Source organism: Musca domestica, unplaced genomic scaffold (genome assembly GCF_030504385.1).
Source record: "Musca domestica strain aabys unplaced genomic scaffold, Musca_domestica.polishedcontigs.V.1.1 30, whole genome shotgun sequence".
NCBI classification, from domain to species: Eukaryota; Metazoa; Arthropoda; class Insecta; order Diptera; family Muscidae; genus Musca; species Musca domestica.
In genome coordinates this window covers 1384537-1409992 of record NW_026712300.1, presented here as the reverse complement: position 1 = coordinate 1409992, position 25456 = coordinate 1384537, and the positions used below count along the sequence as shown (strand labels likewise).

Genomic DNA, 25456 nt, shown 5'->3' with positions numbered 1-25456 from the left:
ATATTCCAATTTATGATGGAAATCTAATAGTTTTTCAAGAATACGGATACCTTAAGCACATTACGAATTTGACACTATATTCGAACATGAAGGATGAGGCGGCCCATGCATGCAATTTATTCCCGGAGTCGCATATGAAAAAAATTATAAAAGCAGATTTGGAAGAAATTGACAGACTATTGAATTTAGTAAATTTACTCCATAGGTATAAAAGGGGATTAAATGCCCTAGGGACTGTTTTCAAATACATCACTGGAACCCCAGACCATGATGATTTTGAGAAATTACAAGAAATTTCAGATCAACTTATAGACCAAAACAATAGACAGATTAACATTAACACGGCAGTGCAGCTACAAATAGATGAACTCTCTAAAAAAACTTAATCAGATTTTGGCAATAAAAAAAAAAGAAAAGAATTAATACGGGAAACTTGTTTGATTTATTACTATCGAGAAATAGATACATTATTTCTGATCTTAATGGCATAATTCTGTCACTCACTTTAGCAAAAATCGGTCTTATTAATCCGGCCATTTTGGATGCCCAAGAAATAAAACTTATTGAGACGAATGATTACTCTACCGCGGATATTTTAAGAGTACCTAATATTAAAGTTATTCAAGTAGATAACGTAATTTTCTTTTTAATTAAATATCCTAAGCATAAGTCAACATGTAGATAACTTATCATCTTCCCTGTAGCTCATAATAACAAGATTCTTCACCTTGAAGAATCAACAATTGCCGTCTGCAAAAATTTTACAATAGCCGTTAAAAATTGTACTGCAACCATCCCCACATTTTGTCTACCTTCATTGGCATCGTCATGTGCTTTGCAACTAGTGTCGGGAAAAAGAGCTATGTGTCGCACTAAATTTAACAACATACCACCCATAGTCGAAATTGATGATGGCGTTGTTGTGGTCAACGACCAAACAGTAAAAATTGAGGAAAAGGGAGACCCACCGCTGATTTTTAGCGGAACATACTTGTTATTGTTTGAGGAAGAAGTCAAAGTCAATGGAACAATTTATAAGAATGGAAATGGCTCAGTGTCCTTAACACCAGGAATACCTAGGTCGGCTGTCGTCAACCTGACGGAGGATATAGAGATGCTAAATATCCCTTATCTGCACCATTCGAACCTAGAAAATTTGCAGCATATTCAAAATCTTCAGCGCAAAGTTGCTGAAAACCACTATGTAAGTTTAACCTTGGTCATCTCTCTTTGTGGAGTCTTTTCTACATTTTTTGTTGTTAAACGAATTCTAAAAAACGAAAATTAGCTGCCTTCAATAAATCTCTGCAAGCAGTAGTATCTCAAACAGCCACTGTATCCGGGGACGGCTCCAACTATGGAGGGGAAGAGTTACCGAAATAAACATTCGTCGCTGAGAAATGCTTGGTTAGCATTTTCCCACAATAAATGACTGTAAGTGCATCGTCGACACATTTTGAAAAAGCACCATCATGAAATGAAAGACAAAACTAAAACTCGACAGTCTTCCATCGAAACTCAAACTTAAAACAAGCAGCACCAACAAGTAAAGGAACTTGAGCAGCAACAACAACAATAACAACAACATTCAACATTAATAATAATTAATAATTTTAATAACTAATACTTAAGAAACAACAACAATTAATATTACTCTAATAATTTTAGTGAAACGCTTAATACTTAATAAATAATAATTAAATAAAGATAATCAAGAAGTTAAAACAAATAACTTGCACAAGCAATTTTCTGTCATAGGCTGTAATATCGAACTTCATGAACTTCAAATGCAAAATTTTAAACAATTCCGGTAAATAATATCGCTAAAATCATCAAAATACCGAATATCTGGGGGTACCGTTATATGGGGGCTATATGAAGACGTGGACCTGCACAGACAATTTTACGTCGTAGGCTGTAGTATTCATTACGAACTTCAAATACTAAAACTGAAACAATTCCCATAAATAATGTCGCTAAAATGATCAAAATACCGAATATCAGGGGGTACCGTTACATGGGGGCTATACGAAGACGTGGACCTACATGGCCCATTTTCAATACCAAAAGTCCTGCAGACATAGTACACATTTGAGTAAAATTTTATCAACCTACTTCAGTTCGGAAGCTAGAGTGATTTCCACAGAATTTTATGCTGATCAAGAATATATATAGTTTGTGGGGTCTAAAATGTATATTTCGAGGTGTTACAAACGGAATGACAAACTTAATATACCCTCCATACTATGGTGGAGGGTATAAAAATGTAAAAATTATAGCGTTTAACTTTGATGCTGTGTTTTTTATCTCACCCTGCATATATATATTTATTGAAACTGGATATATTAAATCTGATTAGTTTCCAATATGAAATGTAATATCTATTATACACTCATCAACTCTGATTCAATGTTTTTATACCCTACAACACTATGTGTTGTTTGATTGGGCCAAAAATTATGTAACAGCTCGAGATATTAGTTTCCCACATAGGAAATATGTGGGTCTTCCTATCTCGCCGAACTGAGTCAATCTAGCTATGTATGTTGGTCCGTCCATGTTAATTTGTAATCACTCTACAGGTCGCAATTATTGCCTGATCTTCACGAAATTAAAAATGGAGAACCCTATTGTTTTTGGAGATGATCGCATAATATTTAGGGGTTGAAATGGACCAAAAACTGAAACATTTCCTGATTTTGCACTTGCAATTATAGATCAGGTCGCAATTATAGACTAATCGAAGCGGAAGTTAGCACGGAGCTAGGGCTTAGGGCTGGGCAGAAGTCTTCCAATTTTGATGGTCATCGGGTAATATTTAGAGGGTGAAATAGACAATAACATTTGTGTTCAATAAAATTCAAATTTTCCAATTAACCGCGAATATTTTTAATCCTGGCGAAATCACAAATTGACGAAAAGGTCAAAGTTACGTAGATTCCAATAATAAATATATATGATACAAATAGCGAAATATATATAAGGTGTGTAAAAGTTATTTGTTTTAACTTCTTGATTATCCTTATTTAATTATTATTTATTAAGTATTAAGCGTTTCACTAAAATTATTAGAGTAATTTTAATTGTTGTTGCTTCTTAGGTATTAGTTATTAAAATTATTAATTATTATTAATGTTGATTGTTGAATGTTGTTGTTATTGTTGTTGTTGCTGCTCAAGTTCCTTTACTTGTTGGTGCTGCTTGTTTTAAGTTTGAGTTTCGATGGAAGACTGTCGAGTTTTAGTTTTGTCTTTCATTTCATGATGGTGCTTTTTCAAAATGTGTCGACGATGCACTTACAGTCATTTATTGTGGGAAAATGCTAACCAAGCATTTCTCAGCGACAAATGTTTAATTCGGTAACTCTTCCCCTCCTTAGTTGGAGCCGTCCCCGGATACAGTGGCTGTTTGAGATACTACTGCTTGCAGAGATTTATTGAAGGCAGCTAATTTTCGTTTTTTTAGAATTCGTTTAACCACAAAAAATGTAGAAAAGACTCCACAAAGAGAGATGACCAAGGTTAAACTTACATAGTGGTTTTCAGCAACTTTGCGCTGAAGATTTTGAATATGCTGCAAATTTTCTAGGTTCGAATGGTGCAGATAAGGGATATTTAGCACCTCTATATCCTCCGTCAGGTTGACGACAGCCGACCTAGGTATTCCTGGTGTTAAGGACACTGAGCCATTTCCATTCTTATAAATTGTTCCATTGACTTTGACTTCTTCCTCAAACAATAACAAGTATGTTCCGCTAAAAATCAGCGGTGGGTAACCCTTTTCCTCAATTTTTACTGTTTGGTCGTTGACCACAACAACGCCATCATCAATTTCGACTATGGGTGGTATGTTGTTAAATTTAGTGCGACACATAGCTCTTTTTCCCGACACTAGTTGCAAAGCACATGACGATGCCAATGAAGGTAGACAAAATGTGGGGATGGTTGCAGTACAATTTTTAACGGCTATTGTAAAATTTTTGCAGACGGCAATTGTTGATTCTTCAAGGTGAAGAATCTTGTTATTATGAGCTACAGGGAAGATGATAAGTTTGACTTATGCTTAGGATATTTAATTAAAAAGAAAATTACGTTATCTACTTGAATAACTTTAATATTAGATACTCTTAAAATATCCGCGGTAGAGTAATCATTCGTCTCAATAAGTTTTATTTCTTGGGCATCCAAATTGGCCGGATTAATAAGACCGATTTTTGCTAAAGTGAGTGACAGAATTATGCCATTAAGATCAGAAATAATGGCTCTATTTCTCGATAGTAATAAATCAAACAAGTTTCCCGTATTAATTCTTTTCTTTTTTTCTATTGCCAAAATCTGATTAAGTTTTTTAGAGAGTTCATCTATTTGTAGCTGCACTGCCGTGTTAATGTTAATCTGTCTATTGTTTTGGTCTATAAGTTGATCTGAAATTTCTTGTAATTTCTCAAAATCATCCTGGTCTGGGGTTCCAGTGATGTATTTGAAAACAGTCCCTAGGGCATTTAATCCCCTTTTATACCTATGGTGTAAATTTACTAAATTCAATAGTCTGTCAATTTCTTCCAAATCTGCTTTTATAATTTTTTTCATATGCGACTCCGGGAATAAATTGCATGCATGGGCCGCCTCATCCTTCATGTTCGAATATAGTGTCAAATTCGTAATGTGCTTAAGGTATTCGTATTCTTGAAAAACTATTAAATTTCCATCATAAATTGGAATATAATTCGCATTATTATAGTACAGAATCTCGGCGGTTGAGAGTGCCAAAAGGCTTATTAATCCGAAAGTCAACCTAAGATAAGAAAAAATAAGAAAAAAGAAAAAAAATAATTAACTCAGTTTAGGTTCTTATATTGTCCTTATGGACCCTCCTCCCTCCTATTAATAGAGTAGTTCCTAGATCTTGTTGAACATCTTTTTCGACATATAAAGGAGTAAGTTTATTGCCCAATCTTTTGTTGGTCTTAACCAAAACTTTATCTCCTGATTCATATATCTGAGTTCTTCGGCTTGCATTATGTAGTGTCAGATCTTTCTGCTGAGCACTTTGAAGCCGATTTACAACTTCTCCGTCGAAATCGTTTGTACGAAATACTTCAATAGGTTTTTTCCCAATCACTGAATGTACGGATCTGTTATACTCTATTGTAGCCATGAGTATAACTTCTTCCGTATCATCTAATAATCTCTCAAGTTTCAGCCTGCGAGCGATTTCGGTAAGGGTGCTATGGAAACGTTCCACCTGTCCGTTAGAAGTACTATGTAATGGAGGCGCATTTACAATTTCAATGTTGAACATATTCTTCAACATCGACTTTATTGTGTTTGAATTGAATGCCTTTTCGTTATCACAGTAAATAGTCGTTGTATTAGAATACAAATTTAGAATCTGGAGGAGTAGAGGCTGTACGTCTACTATAGTTCTCGATCTTAGTGGCTGAACTACAGCAAGTTTAGAGATCTTGTCAATGCATGTGAGAAAGTGTTTAGAATCCGTGGAATAAATGTCAATGTGGAGGATTTCTCCACACTTTGTTGGGATGGGAGTTTGAGCTATCTGATATCTGAGGTTGTCGATTATATTTTGATTGCAAACAAATTCGGCAGTTTGTTACGAATTCTTTGGCTTTTTTACCCATTTTTGGAAAAAAATAATCCTATAAAATATGTTTAATATTTTCCTGCGCAGCTCTGTGTGCTCTGTTGTGTTCTGCCGCAATGATTTCTTTTTGATCATTCAGGTTCGTGATATCGGTGACAAATGATTTCGAATGTCTGAATTTAATACCTGGAAAAAGCTGAATTAACTTATGTTGAATTCTTGCCAACGTTGGTAGATGAATGAATTGCGTTTACAACATCTGGCTTCACGACTTGTTGCAACATCTCAAATAAGTCTCTGTCATTTTCAAAAGTAATAAAATATCGAGTTTTCTTCCCAAACATGATATAACATTTCACACCTTTTACAGTTCCTTCCTCAATTATGATTTGATTCCGAAAACAATTTGTCTACCGATAATATTGTGTTTGTAAATGAAGCTTCACTGTGAACTGTCGCTTCGGTTATAACACTGGAATTGTCGCTCAAGTTGTTAATTTGCTGCCTGGAAAGAGCGTCTGCTACAACATTATCTTTGCCTGGCTTATAAAAGACCTTGGCATTGCATTCATCCACGAAAGCCTTCAAATGCCTAATCCTATTGTTAGGATTTTTATCGAATACAGCAAATGTTAAAGGTTTGTGATCGGTAAAAACACGAATGTCTCGAACGCCATACAAGTAGTTCCGGAGAGTTTTTAAAGCCCAAACTATTGCAAGAAGTTCACGTTCGTTTGTAGCATAATTCTCTTCGGCATCTGACAGTGTCCGCGATATCATTGTAATCGGTCTTCTACCCTGGGATAAAACAGCTACGATAGCGTGCGAAGAAGCATCAGTTGTCAAGTCAAATGGTTTTTTGAAATCAGGATAGTTTAATAACACATCTTCCGATATCAAAATATTTTTTAATGCATTAAATGCATGGATTTGTTCATCGTTCAGAGTAATTTTAATTTTCTTTGACTGAGACGCAGAGACATTGCCAAATTCTCCTCTTAGAATACTACTTAAAGGTCTTGTAGTACCCTGCTAAACCTAAAAAAGAACGAACCCCACGTAGCGTTGTGGGTTGTGGAAAATTTTTCATAGCATTTACTTTATCAGCACAGGTTGTTATGCCATTTGTTGTTACCATAAATCCGAGATATTCTGTTTCTTGTCTGAAAATTTTCGATTTTTCCGCTGAAACTTTCATATTTGCCTCTAAAAGACTTTTTAGAACTGATTCCACATCCCGAATATGATTTTCCTCGGACGTCGAGAAGATAATTACATCATCAATATAGGCGAAACAACACTTCCCGATATGTTCTCGTAGAACATCATCAATGGCACGCTGAAAAATACTAGGTGCGTTTTTTAAGCCAAATGGCAAACGACAAAACTCGTATTTTCCATTTCTCACGGAGAATGCTGTTTTTTCTCTGTCCCGCTCAGCTAGCTCTATTTGATGGAAACCGGATTTTAGGTCTAGGGTTGTAAAATACTTGGCCCCACCTAAATTAGACAAAATCTCTGTTATGTCTGGTATAGGATATTTGTCGCTAATGGTTTTGTCATTTAGTTTACGGAAGTCAATAACCAGACGTTTGTTTGGGCAACCAAATTCGTCTACTCCTTTTTTATCAACCACCCATATTGGGTTGTTGTAAGGAGATCGTGACGGTCTAATAATACCGTTGGCTAGTAAATTCTCAACTTCGTTTTTGACAAAATCACTTACACCCAATGGGTAGGGGTAAAGCCTCGAGTAAACCGGCTCTTCGTCAGTAGTTCTAATATTAGCAATTACATTAGTATTATAAGCAAGTGCTTCGTCAGGATCCGCAAATGCTTTAATATTTCTTTGAATCATATCATTAAATTTTCCTCTAATACCTAATGGAACTGCTAAAGAATTTAGTTCTAAATAATTAACATCTTTACAGGAATCATAGTAAAGTGGTTCGACGTTATTTGCATAAAAAATTTTCGATTTTCCCAGGTCTATTGATGCGTTCAAAGTTTTTAAAATGTCGAGTCCGATTATCCCATCAAACGTCTCCAAAATAGGAAGAACAAAAAAAATCAGTAAATATTCCAAATATGTTTGTTCGGACCTTCTCCTTAATTCTGTTTGTATTATGAATTGATTTTACCAAAATGGTTTTTCTTGTTTTGCCTACAATCACCCTTGGGATCCAAGGAAGCAGGGACCCTTGCCTAAAAAATTAAGCTCTTCGATGTCTTCGTCAGCCTCACATGCCAACACCTCATAAGTGTCCTCGTCTAGTTGCCTATTCTCATCTGCGAATACTTCATTATTTCTATCGCAAGTTTCATTATTGGAACGAGTTTCTTCAATATGGTTCAATCTCAGCCATTTTTGAACATTGCCATTAGAAAATCTACCAGAATCTAGATAACGTTTTTCAGCTTTTGGTGGTAAATTATTAATGTTTCTTGACTCATCGCCTCCGTATAACACCTTGTTAGAACTATCAGGTTTCGGTGTCACGTAAGGAGCTTGAGAGTTTGAACGTTGGCTGTATCTAAATGTTGATGAAGATAGATCTATATCCATGGGTTCTGATTTTTGCTGATTATTCACTGTACCTTGAGTTTTCGAAGAAAGTCTATACGGTTGACTCTTGCTATCCTTCATCTAATTTCTCTTGGCGAAGCTATTTGCAAAGACATATCGTTGATGATTTGCCTCAACTTCTTGCCATGTCCTCGGGACGAGACGAAAACAGAATGTCACAAAGTGGTTTTTTTAATCCTGAAATAAAAATGCGCAGACCATCTTGTCTGTATTTTGTATTAAGGTTAATAGTCAGTTGCGTATTTTCCCGTATGTCATTGTAGTTTTATTCACTAACATAGCCACTCTTTTTTCTACTTCACTATAAAGTTCTGAAATTGACAATTCCCCCTGTCTTAATGTGGACAGTTCCTGTTCGACTAAGTATATGGGTCTTTTATCAGCGTAAGTAAAATCAAGGCGTGCAATTATTGCTTTAAAATTTAAGACTGTGTTGAATGATGCTAAGACGTCATTAGCATTGCCAACAATTTTATTTCTTATTATCAGAACAGCCTGATAATACCTTGCCGTCCCCACGGTATTTTCATGAATCTTATGTGCAGCTTTTGCTGCGGCCCGCCATGATACGTACTTTTCCCTTGTTTCATTAAACTCTGGAAGAGATTTCACAGCATCGAGGTTATCCGTACCGATCGAGCTGGTGATTTTAATTTCTTCGTACGTCTCTACGGATGACGACGGAGTTTGCATAACACATATTTTCCTCGTCAGTTCACTAATTTGATCTTTTAACGCTTCATTTTCTGAGTCTATAATGGCACGCTGCCCTTGGAGTGCTGCACTTACAGCAGCATCCACAATTTGTTTGAATTGTTCGGCGTTCATAATTCGGTCACTTTTTATACCCTCCACCATACTATGGAGGATATATTAACTTTGTCATTCCGTTTGTAACTCCTCGAAATACTCATATCAGACTCAACAAAGTATATATATATATTCTTGATCAGCGTAAAATTCTAAGTCGATTTAGCGATGTCCGTCTGTCTGTCTGTCCGTCTGTCTGTTGTAATCTTTCGAATGAATTGAGATAGATGGATAAAATTTTGCACACATGTTTATTTTTCCAGTAGGCAGGTTAAGTTCGTAAATGGGCCATGTAGGTCCATGTTTTCATATAGCCCCCATATAACGGTACCTCCCTATATTCGGTATTTTGATGATTTCAGCGACATTATTCACGGGAATTGTTTCAAATTTGGCATTTGAAGTTCAAAATGGATACTACACCATAAGACGGAAAATTGTTTGTGCGTGTCCACGTCTTCGTATAGCCCCCACATAACGGTACCTCCCGATATTCGGTATTTTGATGATTTTAGCGACATTATTCACGGGAATTGTTTCAAATTTGGTATTTGAAGTTCAAAATGGATACTACATCCTAAGACAGAAAATTTTCTGTGCAGGTCCACGTCTTCATATAGCCCCCATATAACGGTACCTCCCTATATTCGGCATTTTGATGATTTTAGCATCAGTATTCACCGGAATTGTTTCAAAATTGGTATTTGAAGTTCGTTATGGGAACTACAGTCTGTGACAGAAACTTGTCTGTGCGGGTCCAGGTCTTCGTATAGGCCCCATATATCAGTGCCTCCCTATATTCGGTATTTTGACGATTTTAGGTACAATACCCACCGAAATTGTTTGAGATGTGGTATTTGAAGTTCGTAATGGATGCTACAGCCTGTTACAAAAAATTGTCTATGCTGGTCCAGGTCTTCGCACAGCTCCGATATAACGGCACCTCCCTATATATTTTGATGATTTTAGCTACATTATTCACTGTTTATTTCAAGTTTCGAATTTGAATATGGTAATGGCTTATGACAAACAATGCCTATGTATGTCCACGTCGTATAGACCCCAATATAACGGCTATATTCGGTATTTTTAAAATTTTAAAAGAATTTTTTAAGGATTTTATTTTTTAAAAATTTCCAAATTCGTTGCAAATGGTGGAGGGTATTAAAAGTTCGGCCCGGCCAAACTTACTGCTTTTTAACTTGTTTTAAGTTTTTTTTTCTCTTGAGGAATGATTACTCTACTTACATGGATTCTATTGATCGTTGGGCGCCAGTTATTTGTTTTAACTTCTTGATTATCTTTATTTAATTATTATTTATTAAGTATTAAGCGTTTCACTAAAATTATTAGAGTAATATTAATTGTTGTTGTTTCTTAAGTATTAGTTATTAAAATTATTAATTATTATTAATGTTGATCGTTGAATGTTGTTGTTATTGTTGTTGTTGCTGCTCAAGTTCCTTTACTTGTTGGTGCTGCTTGTTTTAAGTTATATATATATTCTTGATCAGCGTAAAATTCTAAGTCGATGTCCGTCTGTCTGTCTTTTGTAATCACGCTATCATTCGAACGAATTGACATAGAAGGCTAAAATTTTGCACGCATGTTTATTTTTCCAGTAGTTATGCTTACAAAACGGACCATGTAGATTCACTTTTTCATATAGCCTCCATATAACGGTATCTCCCGATATTCGGTATTTGAAGTTCGTTATGGGAACTACAGTCTGTGACAATAAATTGTCTTAAAAATAAAGGCGATATTGCTGGCCAGGCACGAAAAATGAGGCACCTGGAAATGTATTCTACAGCGTATTAATTGTGGTACGTTGAATGCATCCATTGCACCGTCCTGTTCGAACCACATGTTTTTTGATCCCAACTCATCAAGACAAAAAGAAGTCGTTGATCATTGCTTTGTAGCGCTCACCATTCACAGTAACCGTTTTTCCCGCGACGCCTTCGAAAAAAAGGTCCGATAACTCCTCCAACGAAAACAGCACATCATACAGTGACTTTGAGTGGGAGTAAAGCCTCTTCATGGGTTACACGCGGAGTGTTAGTGCCCCAGAAGCGTACATTTTGCTGAGATGAAAATGGGCCTCATCACTCATGATTATTTTTGATGAAAGTCACCGACCGATTATTGGTAAAATAAGTAGTCCGCAATATTCGGCGTTCTGGAGCAGTGTACCGTAACTTTGTTTATTAACTTTCATTTTGCATGTGTTTACTACAAAAATGTCAAAACAGAGCTGACATTAGGGGCCAAATGTAAAATAGTATGGAGAAATATACATTTTAGACCCACAAAGTATTTGTATTTCCGACCGATTATTGGTCAAATAAATAATCTCCAATATTCCGCGTTCTGGAGCAGTGTACCGTAACTTTGTTTATTTACTTGCATTTTGCATATGTTAACTACAAAAATGTCAAAACAGAACTGATTAGGGGCCAAACGTCAAATAGTATGGAGAAATATACGTTTGAGACCTCACAAAGTATATTCTTGATCAGCATAAAATTCTATGTCGATTTTGCGAGGTCCGTCCGTCAGTCCGTCTGTGGAAATCTCTGTAGCTTCCGAAAGAAATGAAGTAGGTTAATAAAATTTTACTCAAATGTGTATTTGTTCTGCAGGACTTTTGATATTGAAAATTGGCTATATAGTTCAACCTTTTGATATAGCACCCATATAACTGTACCAACAGATTTATGGGGGTTCCGACTACTTTAGTGACAAATTTAAATTTGGTGCAAATTGGTAACATATGATTACGTTATGTTAGAAACATCCTTACATAGATCTGTCAATGTATGTCTAAATTTTAATTTAGTCCCTATATAACTGTAGCTCCAAACATTCGGTAGTGATGATTTGTGTCACACATTTCTCCGAAATAAATTCAAAATTGCAATTCGATGTTCCTAATGTGTACTGCAGTCTATGACCGAAAATTACATATACGGATACATGCCTTTGCATAGGTTCCAATAACGGAAACTCCCGGTACATTTTTCAACGGATTATTTTTGCAAATTTCTTCAAAATCGTGGAGGGTATTCAAATTTCAGCCCGGTCGAGCTTACTGCTTTTTAGTTGTTTTTATAGTTCCTTTTAAGACATAATTAAAATTATTGGATTAAATATATCTTTGGCGAAAATTGTTGGGAAGCTTGTGTACGGAACGGTATATCAATATATAACGAAAATACCGTACAAAAACAACGCACGTAGGTAGATATGGAGTTAATAGGCGGCCAAAAGTCCAAAATTAAAAATGCTCGGTAGGAAAGAAATATTGAATTCTACGAATAGTAAACACTTCGGAGAATTACCCCCAACTTTTTTTTTAAACCACATGCCACCGCTTTCGTGCAGTTAGTCGCAATTTGATCTTGATTTGATACGCACTTCTTTTTGGGCGCCCCAATTTATATCAAATTTCGCAATACGCATATATTTTTATACCCTCCACCTTGGAAAGGAGGGCATATTAACTTTGTAATTCCGTTTGTAACATCCTTAAATATTCGTCGTAGACCCCATAAAGTATATATATTCATAATCAGCATAAAATTCTAAGTCGATTTAACGATGTCCGTCTGTCTGTCCGTCTGTCTGTCTGTCTGTTGAAATCACGATACAGCCCATTTTTATTTGACGTAGAGCGCCAAAATTTAGCAGAGCAATTGGTATTGTGTCTAGGATGGTTGGTATTGAAAATGAGATATATCGGTCCACGTTCTGGTATAGTCCCCATATAACGGTACCTCCCGATATTCGTTATTTTGATGATTTATGCCACATTTTTTTACGGATTTGTCTGAAAATTGGTATTTGTAGGTCATAATGGGTCCCTGTACGTGTGGCAAAACATTGCATGTATAGGTCCACGTTTTGGTATAGCCCTCATATAAAGGTACCTCCCAATATTCGGTATTTTAATTATTTTTGCCAAATTTTTTCACGGATTTGTCTAAAAAGTTGGTATTTGTGAGTCATAATGGGATTTGTCTAAAAATTGGTATTTGTTGGTCATAATGGTTTCCAGCTCCGGTGGCGAAACATTGCATGTATGGGTCCATGATTTGGTATAGCCCCCATATAACGGTATCTCCCGATATTCGGTATTTTGATGGTTTTTGCTACATTTTTTCACTGATTTGTCTAAAAAGTTGGTATTTGTGAGTCATAATGGGACTTGTCTAAAAATTGGTATTTGTTGGTCATAATGGTTTTCAGCTCCGGTGGCGAAACATTGCATGTATGGGTCCATGATTTGGTATAGCCCCCATATAACGGTACCTCCCGATATTCGGTATTTTGATGGTTTTTGCCACATTTTTCACTGATTTGTCTAAAAAGTTGGTATTTGTGAGTCATAATGGGTCCTAGTTCGTGTGGCGAAACATTGTATGTATAGTCCACGTTTTGGTATAGTCCCCATATAACGGTACCTCCCAATATTAGGTATTTTGATGATTTTTGACACATTTTTTTTTTTGAATTTCTCTGAAAATTTGGTAATTGTAGATCATAATGGGTCCCAGTTCGTATGGCGAGTCATTGTAATTATAGGTCCACGCTTTGGTATAGCCCCCATATAACGGTATCTCCCGATATTCGGTAATTTGATGATTTTTGCCACATTTTTTTCACGTATTTGTCTGATAATTGGTATTTGTAGGTCATAATGGGTTCTAGCTCCGGTGGCTAAACATTGCATGTATGGTTCCATGATTTGGTATAGCCCCCATATAACGGTACCTCCCGATATTCGGTATTTTGATGGTTTTTGCCACATTTTTTCACTGATTTTTTTAAAAATTGGTATTTGTGAGTCATAATGGGTCCTAGTTCGTGTGGCGAAACATTGTATGTATAGGTCCACGTTTTGGTATAGTCCTCATATAACGGTACCTCCCAATATTCCGTATTTTTATGATTTTTGACACATTTTTTACGAATTTCTCTGAAAATTTGGTAGTTGTAGATCATAATGGGTCCCAGTTCGTGTGGCGAGTCATTGTAATTATAGGTCCACGGTTTGGTATAGCCCCCATATAACGGTACCTCCCGATATTCGGTAATTTGATGATTTTTGCCACATTTTTTCACGTATTTGTCTGAAAATTTGTATTTGTAGGTCATAATGGGTTCTAGCTCCGGTGGCTAAACATTGCATGTATGGGTCCATGATTTGGCATAGCCCCCATATAACGGTATATCCCTATATTCGATATTTTTTCTAATGTTTCCTTTACCCTAAGGTGGAGGGTATTAAAAGTTTGGCCCGGCCGAACTTAATGTTCTTTTACTTGTTTTTATATTAAGTTGTGTGGTGAAGTGATAGTGATTCCTGCTCATGTAAACTTTTATTAAATAAATAAAAGTTTTATATTTTATTTGTAACTTTCATTTTATTTTTCAGTAGTTGAACATACCCTCCTTTTCGTAGAAAAAATCTTTTTTTTAATTTCAAAAGCAATTTTGTTATGTTCCCGGTTTCGTCCGGATAGTATATTTTTGTTTATTGAATACGTTACACATTTAGCTTCTCTATTAAAAAAAAGTAGCCGCAAAATCTAGCAGATCCATTAAATAAAGCACTTCAAAGTATTTTGTTAAAAAAAATTGAAAAAATCCTATTTTATGTTTTTTTTAGCTATGGACGTGCCTAGTTCGTCGGGGGTGAAAATAGTGACCCGTAAATGTCTACTTGAGCAAATGCAACAACAAAATTTACAAAGTTTGGATAAGAAATTGAAGTTTTCAGAGAACCAGTTGCTATTGTCTTGCGAAGACATTGTGGAGAGAAACAAGAATCTCAAGAATAAATTTTCGCACATCAAACGCGAATTTAAACTGAGATGGCTAAAAGCGCATAAAGTTGAAGAAGTTTTTATGAACTTAGGCACTTTTGACATACCAGTGCATTCGTTAATCAACCAGGTCGTCCGAGCAAATCATTTTCGGATTCCAGTTAACGAAGCAAGAGAAGAAAAACTGAGGAAATTCAATCAAATATTGATGGTGAATGATTTTTCATGCTGCACAAGACAAAGAAATGTCTCAAAATTGCTCAAAGAAAGAGGAAGTTCACCAACTAAGGCTAGTAAATATAGAAATGCTTATTCCAAGACCAATGAATCAATTGCTCCTTTGACCCCCTTCCAAGCACTCAAAATGTTCGTAGAAGCTGATCTAACAAGACGACAATATAAAATAATAAGGGCAACTGACCCGAAGCAATATCCTTGTTTCTACCCTTTGTTAAAATCAAAACAAGAGTGCTATCCACCAAAGACGACGATCATACCATTTAACGGTTATCAATCTACCTGGAAGAATTGTTATCAAGCCCTCACGAAATTGAAAAAAATTCATTAACGATTATTTAAAGCAATAAAGTGTTGTGGCAAAACTCAACACCATCATCTCAACGATTTTGCCGCCCCATCAGATTTCGGTATGTGAAAGAAACTACAGATGTAACAAAAGAGGAAATAAGTTATGTGCAAAATGAAATTAAGAACTTCACTCCTACAAAAGTAAATATTGATGGAAAAAAATTAGCTTATAATCACATTTTAAACATGATCATAATTGATGGCAAGTGTGCAACCAACACGACCCCAACTAGCCGATGCTATATATGTGGCGCAATTTCCAAAGATTTAAAAAAAAAAAACGAGAAAAGTCCCAATGCTCTTAAATTTGGAATTTCGGTATTGCACGCAAAAATACGTATTTTTGAAAGCTTTCTGCATTTGGCATATAAATTGCCGTGAAGAAATATTGAAAGAAAAGGACACAGGACGAGATAGCATTAGAAGAAAAAAGGAAAAAAGAAATCCAAGAAAGATTCCGCGTGGAAACCGGGCTGTGGGTGGACATGCCTAAAGACAGTTTTGGTAATACCAATGATGGCCATACGAGTAGGAGATTAGCGGCGGACACAACAGGCATTAGCCACGAATAAATACATAGATTTAAAATCTTCAAGTGGACACAAAATAAATACAACAAAATTCAAAGAATATGCCTTCAGCAATGCGCAACTGTATGTGGAATTATAGGACTGGCATCCCATGACTCCATCAATGCATACATTTCTTTTATATGGGGCCACCATCAAAGATAATGCACTGCTTCCAATCGTTGCTTATGCTTCTTACTTCAGATCCACTTTTTTCACTTTCTATTTATATAATACAAAATATGGAGGGAGATATATGTCTGCAACCATGAACTAGAGGCTATAAGGCATTATTTAGTGATCCGTGATCTATCAGAAGAAACTTAACAAAAAATAAATTTTACTTTTTGTTTTTATTTAAAAATATTATTAATGTGTTTGTAATTTTTGGTTTGTTTCTGTTATTTTATAACTTAAATTTAAAATATTTTCTATGTGACTCATCATGTGGCTTTGGTATTTGATTGATCTGCCGCATTTGTTTTTGTGAGATTGGAAAAATATACGTAAGACATTCAGCTTTCTACTTTTAATTTAAAAATTTCATGTCATATAGGGTAAGATTTTTTTTATACCCTCCACCATACTATGGAGGGTATATTAACTTTGTCATTCCGTTTGTAACTCCTCGAAATACTCATGTCAGACCCAACAAAGTATGTATATTCTTGATCAGCGTAAAATTCTAAGTCGATTTGGCGTTGTCCGTCTGTCTGTCTCTCTATTTTAATCGCGCTATCTTTCGAACGAATTGAGATAGACGGCACACATGTTTATTTTTCCAGTAGGCATGTTAAGTTCGTAAATGGACCATGTAGGTCGAAGTTTTCATATAGCCCCCATATAACGGTACCTCCCGATATTCGGTATTTTGATGATTTTAGCGACATTATTCACCAGAATTGTTTCAAATTTGGTATTTGAAGTTCGTAATGGACAGTACAGCCTAAGACAGAAAATTGTCTGTGCAGGTCCACGTCTTCGCATAGCCCCCATATAACAGTACCTCCCGATATTCGGTATCCACCATTTGCTACAAATGTAACAAATCTTAAAAAAAAATAAATCCCTTAAAAATCTTGAAAATACCTAATGTAGCCGTATATTAGAGTCTATACGACGATGTGGACCTGCATAGGCAACTTTTGTCACAAGCTATTACAATATTAAAACGAAACTTGAAAAAAAAAAAACTGTTTATAATGCACAGGCAATTTTCTGTCATAGGCTGTTATATCGAACTTCATGAACTTCAAATGCGAAACTTGAAACAATTCCGGTAAATAATGTCGCTAAAATCATAAAAATACCGAATATCGGGGGGAACCATTATATGGGGCTACATGAAGACGTGGACCTGCACAGACAATTTTACGTCATAGGCTGTAGTATTCATTACGAACTTCAAATGCGAAACTGGAAACAATTCCGGTAAATAATGCCGCTAAAATCATCAAAATACCGCATATCGGGAGGTACCGTTATATGGGGGCTATACGAAGACGTGGCCCATTTTCAATACTAAAAGTCCTGCAGACATAGTAGACATTTGAGTAAAATTTTATCAACCTACTTCATTTCGTTCGGAAGCTAGAGTGATTTCCACAGACGGATAGACGGACACACGGACGGACATTGATAAATCGACATAGAATTTTATGCTGATCAAAAATATATATACTTTGTGGGGTCTAAAATGTATAATTCGAGGTATTACAAACGGAATGACAAACTTAATATACCCTCCATACTATGGTGGAGGGTATAATAAACTTCTAAACTTCAGGAAAGATTTTTATGGCATTTTATTAAACAGCCAGCATTTGAAAATTTGGGTTGAGAAATCGAGTAAATTTTAAATGACTAATCTAAATAAGCTATAATGTTAAGCAGGGATATTTTTTGCGGGGTCTTATTTCGAGGAGTTTAAGCGGATGAAAAACTTAAAGTACCCTCCATGGTATGAATGGCACACTGTGGTTTTGTATAGCTTACCTTAAAAAGTTGAACACCAATTACCGCAAACATAAACTGCAAAAGGCAAGTTACAAGGACAATATTTCCTATGGTTTTAACGGCAACAATAACACACTGAACAACGTGCTGTAAAATATAAACGTTAAGTAGGAAAAATTAAGTTGCAAGTAATTGTAAAGAGTAAATTGTTACTTTTGTGGAATGGGGAGATGTGATGATGATATGAAGGAATGTGATGTTTATACTAAATATCATTAATATTTTGTTGTGAAATCGAGGTGTAGCGACATTTTTCTTCTAAAATATATATATAAATATATATATATATATATATATATATATATATATATATATATATATATATATATATATATATATATATATATATATATATATATATATATATATATATATATATATATATATATATATATATATATATATATATATATATATATATATATATATATATATATATATATATATATATATATATATATATATATATATATATCCTGTTATATATATATATATCCTGTTGCCCTTAATCCTTATATTTGTATAGCACAAGATGCAATAAACTTCCACTCAAAGCTATTAAAAATACATTTATCTGAAATTTATTTGGAGGATTTTTTTAATAAACCCACAAAATTGCTTCCATTATCTGTCATTAAATATCTAGGAAACCCGCTCTATCTATGAATCCTATAAACGATAATAGTGACGAACACGCTTCAAGATATATTGCTTTTGTCGAAAATCATACAAATATGCATATAGCTTTTGGTATAGTAAGTGTAGACACATTTTTAATGGAATTGTCTGAAATTCTACAGAAAGAGAAGTGAGTACCTTACCCCCTTGGAGTGAAGTGTCTATGTAGATCCTCGATATGGTATAGTCCCCATACAATGGAGCCTCCGATATTTTGTGGACTGTATTTTTGTTGATGGTGATGATGAAGTTTGCTTTACAAATAGAAAAAAGAAGAAACGATTAACTTCTTTTTACCAAGGGCTCGTAATCCGGTACGAAGTGACCAATGTTTGCGCCAATGCGGGGAAAGGGTTTGCAATTCCCCAATACAAAATAAAATAAATGAAAACACAATAGTGGGGTTAGTTTTAAGAGATAAAATAAGGCATAAGCCAGGCTTTATTGATAATAAATAAAAAAGGAGTTGGTAAACAATATTACCTTAATTTGCACAATAGCGGGGGAGAGCCTTCGTTCGTATCGACGCGATAGAAGAAGAGAGTGTTTAACCACAAAACAACGATCCCAACATGAAGTAAGTCGGCGTTGGCGCCATTCGCCACTGGTTGAAATCTGTTGATTTCAAATTATTAGATGTTAACCCATTGTTAACGTTGCAAAACAATAATTTTCAATCTAAATTAAACACACGATGTAAAACTTCGAATCAGCTATACACGCGTGTTCAAAGTTCAGATCTAATACTTAGGTAGAGTTTCCAAAGTAAGTTTTCACAAATTGATTTGTATCTTTAAAGAAAGTGGGTTTTACGTATTTTAATGATGATCAATCCCTTGTGAATAGAAATTTAATCTTAATATTAGAAATATGCCCAACCATATTGACGACGATATTGATATGGACCCGATCTCGATTATAAGGAATGGATGAGGTTTCATCACAAATATAGCGGTATTCCTCCTCTTGAAGCTTAGAAAGAATCAAGAATTGTGAATTTTCAATTAAATACATTTGGCCGCCAGAGTAATTTTAATTTTAAATAGTAATTTAAAATATTTCTCTTTGTTGTGCCGACAACAAACGTTAGTATCGCCAGAATACTTTTCAGTATCTACTCAGTAGAATTCGATCCACAACAAGCCCATTCTTAATATTAATCTTAATATTAGAAATTTGCCCAAGCATATTGACGACGATATTGATATGGACCCGATCTCGATTATAAGGAATGGATGAGGTTTCATCACAAATATAGCGGTATTCCTCCTCTTGAAGCTTAGAAAGAATCAAGAATTGTGAATTTTCAATTAAATACATTTGGCCGCCAGAGTAATTTTAATTTTAAATAGTAATTTAAAATATTTCTCTTTGTTGTGCCGACAACAAACGTAAGTATCGCCAGAATACTTTTCAGTATCTACTCAGTAGAATTCGATCCACAACAAGCCCATTCGAGGGTATTGGAAGTTATATAATGGTCCTTCGAGTCTTAAAAATAATAATGGGTTTATTTGCCAAAAAGTATTTCCCAAAATTTAATTATAAATTAATTCTAATTTAAAGTGTTTGTCTTTTAATCTGTGTCCGGATATCACGTCTTTTGTGCTGTTTGTCGTGAGCACTGTTTGTAAATTATTTGTGTGAAAGGCGATAAAACAAATAAAATCGTATTAAGTCCGAAGGTCGAAAATTTAATAATTGAGGATCGGGATTCTATATGGGTCCACTTCCATTTTTTCCGTCCAAAAACACTGAATTTTTAACAATTGTGTTAGAAAATGTGATTTAATTCGCAAAATAACGATTATTTGGACGTATCGTTATATGGGCGCCACAGGAAAAAGTTAACCGATTTACCTATTTTTTCAATATCAACCATCGCAGGCATAATACAAACTATTATGCCAAATTTCAATAGTGATTTCAACAGACAGACGGAGATCATGAATATGAAAACTTACTCTATGGGGTCCACAACGGATATGTAAGTGTATTACAAACGGAGTAACAAATTTAATATACTCTCCTTTCAAGGCGGAGGCTATAAAATGATTGATGGAACCTATATAGGTATTTCATACCAAATTAAAAACACAGTGGAACACGTGGAACATACCGAATATTGATGGGTACCGTTATATGGGAACCTTAGACCAATATGGGCAATGTTTTGGCAACGCTTGTAGAACCTTTTATGAAATACAATCAATGAGTTTGAAACAAATCTGAAAAGAATCCTTACAATAATAAATATCTGAAGATATCGGATATCTGCAGGCTAAACTGTACAGACAATGATCCACCACCGGAGGTAGAAATTGTTACAAACACTCAATACCGAATTTGGAACAATTCCGTGGAAAATGTGAGTAAAACAATCAACGAGTTTGAAACAAATTTGATAAGAATCCTTAGAATACCAAATATCTGCAGATATCGAATATCTGCGATCTAAACAATAATATATCACCCCATTTGGAAACTACTACAATTGCTCAATACCCAATTTGGAATAATTTCGCAGAAAAATGTGTTGTGTTTAGAAGTGTTTTTAACATTGTCAATAGTGACTAAAGTTTTATTTAAAATTCAATTGTTAATTGTATTGTTTTGTTAGTGATTTTGTGAAATTTTGTGAATTTTTGAGTCACCCTTCAAGTGCATTGTGATAATCAGTGATAAGACGTGTTATTTAAATAAATAAGCAACTATAATTTTTTGGTTAGCTTATGCTAGGAACACAATTGGAGCGAACGACGAATTTTTTCGCGGCGTATGTTCGTCGTCAAAAATAAAACACATATGTGTATATGGAAGTGCACACAATCACGGCACCGGCGAAAATTTCGTCGGTCGCCGCGAACTCAATTAGCTTTATTTCTATTTCATACGCCGGCGACCGGCGAACAAAACAGTACAAGGTGGCCATACTTGTACGAATTGTATGTGTTTTAGTAAATAAAGTTACTTTTTACTTTAAAATTTGTTATGGTCACTCTACTATCTGTTACTCGTATAAAAAAAAACATAATTAATTTGTTTATTTATTTGTGTACTTGCGCCTGAGTGAAGATGGATATCAGTGAATTTATAATAGAGAAGATGGACATAAGTGAAATTATAATAGAGAACGTAAAGAATTATGTGTTCTTGTATAATTCATTGTAGTCAACAAATGAGCAAAAAGTAAACAACTTCGTCAGCTGTTTTATAATTTCGTCGGTATTGTGTTCCATACGACGAATTTTCGCGGCTCATTTTGTCGCCGCGTAGGGCGAAATTCGTCGTTCGCTCCAATTGTGTTCCTAGCATTAGTGTGTTTACTTATTGTTTTGTCTTGCTTTGCTTTGTCGTGACGTTTGTGTTATACAGTTTGGTTTTCATTGTTGTTAATACTGCCCTATACAGTTTGAAAACAACAATTAAAATTTGGTTTTAATAATTTGAAATTAAAGCATACTTTTCGGCATCTAAGTAAATTTATAATAATCTTCTTTAAATAATTTCATACCTGTAAAGCATAACTTAAGGCACAATAAAATGGAGTGTGTTTACAAATGTAACATAACAAACCTAAACGAAAGAGTATTAACCTGCTGGCTATGATACAAACATGGTCATTTAAAATGTGCAGGATTTACCGGTAGACATTTTGATTTAATAACTGATCGTAAAAATGGGCTTCGTTGGGCATGTATCAATTGTAGGTCTCTAGAAGTTGACTTTTATCGTCTTTTCAAAGAGTCTAAAATTGAAATAGCTGCCATGAAGAAGGACTTCAACGCAGTTCACACAAGGCTTGAAATTTTTGAAAAGCTTTTTATGAACTTTGAATATGTTGATGGTTCTCCAAAACGTAAAAAGTCCTCGGCAATTGCTTCTGGTGAAAATTTAATAACTTTAAATTCACCATCTGTGGCTCCGCCACGCAAAAACCTGGGAACTTTACACACAGAGAATCAACTCGCGCCTCCGGCGCTATACTCATCTGTATGCTCTAATGTAAATCCTGCAACAGCTTCGAGTCCTAGTGTAAAGACTCCGGTTGAAGTCCGATCTTCAGAAGTTATCCCTAATAATCCATGTGCATATGAGCTTTATTTACCTCTAACCACTATATTTAATTATTCTTTGACATCTGGTTATTTTCCTAAAGTATGGCGATCTAGTTTTATTATTCCTTTGCATAAAGCTGATAATAGAAGTGTCGTCGAAAATTATAGGGGTATTGCAAAATTAAGTGCAATACCGAAATTGTTTGAGTTTTTAGTCTCGCGGAGACTAACGCACTTTGTTTCGTCTATAATATCGCCTTACCAACATGGATTTGTAAAGGGTAGGTCAACCGTAACTAATTTATTAGAACTTATATGTTATGTACACAGGGGGTTTTCAATAAAATGCCAAACTGATATTATATATACTGATTTCAGTAAGGCTTTTGACAAAGTGGATCACTTATTATTATTACATAAACTTGACAAAATGGGTTTCGCAACATTATTTTTATCATGGATATCATCTTATTTGCAAGGGCGTACACAGAGAGTTTCTTTCAATAATGTTCTTTCTAAACAGATAACTGTGTACTCTGGTGTCCCCCAGGATAGCCATTTAGGTCCTCTACTTTTTGTATTGTATCTAAATGACCTTCCAACGGTTATACGTTACTCTAAGATCCTAATGTTTGCTGATGATGTCAAACTTTTTTGTAATATGGACTCTCACATTAGTTCCCTTAACTTGCAACATGATATTTACTGCCTTGTTAATTGGTGCAGTGCTAATGGTATGACGCTAAATCTCAAGAAATGTAAAAAACTGTCTTTGTTTAGAACACAACCTTTTAAAAATGATTACCTCATTGGTTCTTACAAATTGGACAATGTAGACTCATTCGTTGATCTTGGTGTAATTTTAGACAATAAATTGCGTTTTAATTTGCATATTGATTCATGTGTGAATAAAGCCAAGTCATTGCTGGGTTTTATAAAAAGATGGTCAAAAGAATTTGACGATCCTTATGTGACTAAGCGTTTATTTATTAGTTTGGTTCGGCCCACTTTAGAATACGGTTGCGTATTGTGGAGTCCTTTTTACAAAACATATTCTGCTAAATTGGAATCAGTACAAACCCAATTTCTTTTATTTGCTCTCAGAGGATTAGGATGGGACATAAATGATACACTTCCACCATATGAGAATCGCCTAAAACTAATTGATCTTCCGACACTGGAAAAGAGACGTTTAATGTTAAGAGCTTTATTTATTATAAAACTTTTGCGTGGCGAAATCGATTCACAGTTTTTAACCGGTGAATTAAATTTTAATATTCCTGCTCGTAATACTCGAAATTACATACCACTTAAACTTTGCTTGGCTAAATCCAATTATGAATCTTATAATCCTATGAGGTCTTTATGTGATATCTACAACAAATTATATAATGAGATATCATTGACAGACCCTTTGCATGTCATTTTACATCTTTAGTATTAAAGCAAGTAGTTGCCAGATTCTCTACTCTTATCTGTTATATGTTGTTTTATTTCCTGTGTGTTGTGTTTATTTGTGAATTTAAACAACCGGCTGATGTATAACTGTAGCTGGTTTCCCTAACGTACTAACCCTCCATAGTTCGGACTATGGGGTGTACGCGCTCCCTACGTAATTGGGAGGTGGCCCCCTCGGTCGGCAGGGGCGGGTGAGTGTGGCGTTGGGACCGATCGATCAAAAAAAAAATATAAAAGTACCGAAAATGGGGATGTACGAAAACGTGCACCGACACACGATGTCCGTCTCTCTGTCTGTTTAAATCAGGATACAATACATTTTTGCCACATTTTTATAATTTTCACCGCATTTTTCACGTCTAAAAATTGATATTTGTAGGTTCTAGCTCCGGAGGCTAAACATTGTGTGTATACTAGATGATCGCATTTATGACATAAAATTGTACGTTTTTAATATTATTTTATTTCTTGATACTGCTAACTAAAATATAATGCCGAAAAGTTCTAATATTTATAAATTAAACACAAAATTACAGCAAAATTAAAGGCTACCGCAATTTTCAGTTTTCACAAAAAACACGCTTACCAGGGACCACAAATGACGATCTAGAGTTATTACTTTATCCGTAACAAACCCCTGTCAATCCTATATCTTCTTCTTATATATCTATAAAAGAGGAAAAGGTTTGTATGTTGGTTTGTTTGTAAGTTATGGACTTGAAAACCACTGCACAGATTTTCCTGAAAATTTCCAAGTATACTGAAACATCGCCTGAAATTAACATAGGCTATATAAATTTTGAAATTCCGCTTGGAACTGGAGATATAGCATCAGAATCGGAGGTACCTCCCAAAAATTTAGATTTCATATGCACACATGTTTTGATCGGTTGCAGATACAGTCTCCAAGTTTGGAATGCGTAACGGAATTTGAAACAAAAACAAATTTGCAAAGTTATATTGAAACCGGTTCAGATTTAGATATAGCTCCCATATAACGGTACCTCTCGATATTCGGTATTTATATGATTTTTGCCACATTTTTCCACGGATTTTTCTATAAATTGGTATTTGTCCCGGTGGTGGAACATAGTTCCACGTTTTTCTATAGCGCACATAAAACGATACCCACCGATATTCGGTATTTTGATAATCCTAGTCACATTTCCGCACATAATTGTTTCAAATTTGGTATTTTGAAAGATTTGATAGATGACAATCCTAGAAGTATAGAATTGTCTATAGAGGTTCCCGTTG

The 25456-nt window shown here is 34.9% G+C and overlaps 1 protein-coding gene across 2 annotated transcripts in view; it reads right to left on the bottom strand.

Moving 5' to 3' along the window:
* The window catches only part of LOC101899996 (muscle calcium channel subunit alpha-1), a 1479766-nt gene that overhangs the window by 656402 nt on the left and 797908 nt on the right, over positions 1–25456 (bottom strand). For both annotated transcript variants that reach the window (XM_059124867.1, XM_059124866.1), the window contains exon 16: positions 17985–18092. In XM_059124867.1, the coding sequence (XP_058980850.1) occupies positions 17985–18092 (108 nt within the window). The remainder of the gene's footprint in view (positions 1–17984; positions 18093–25456) is intronic.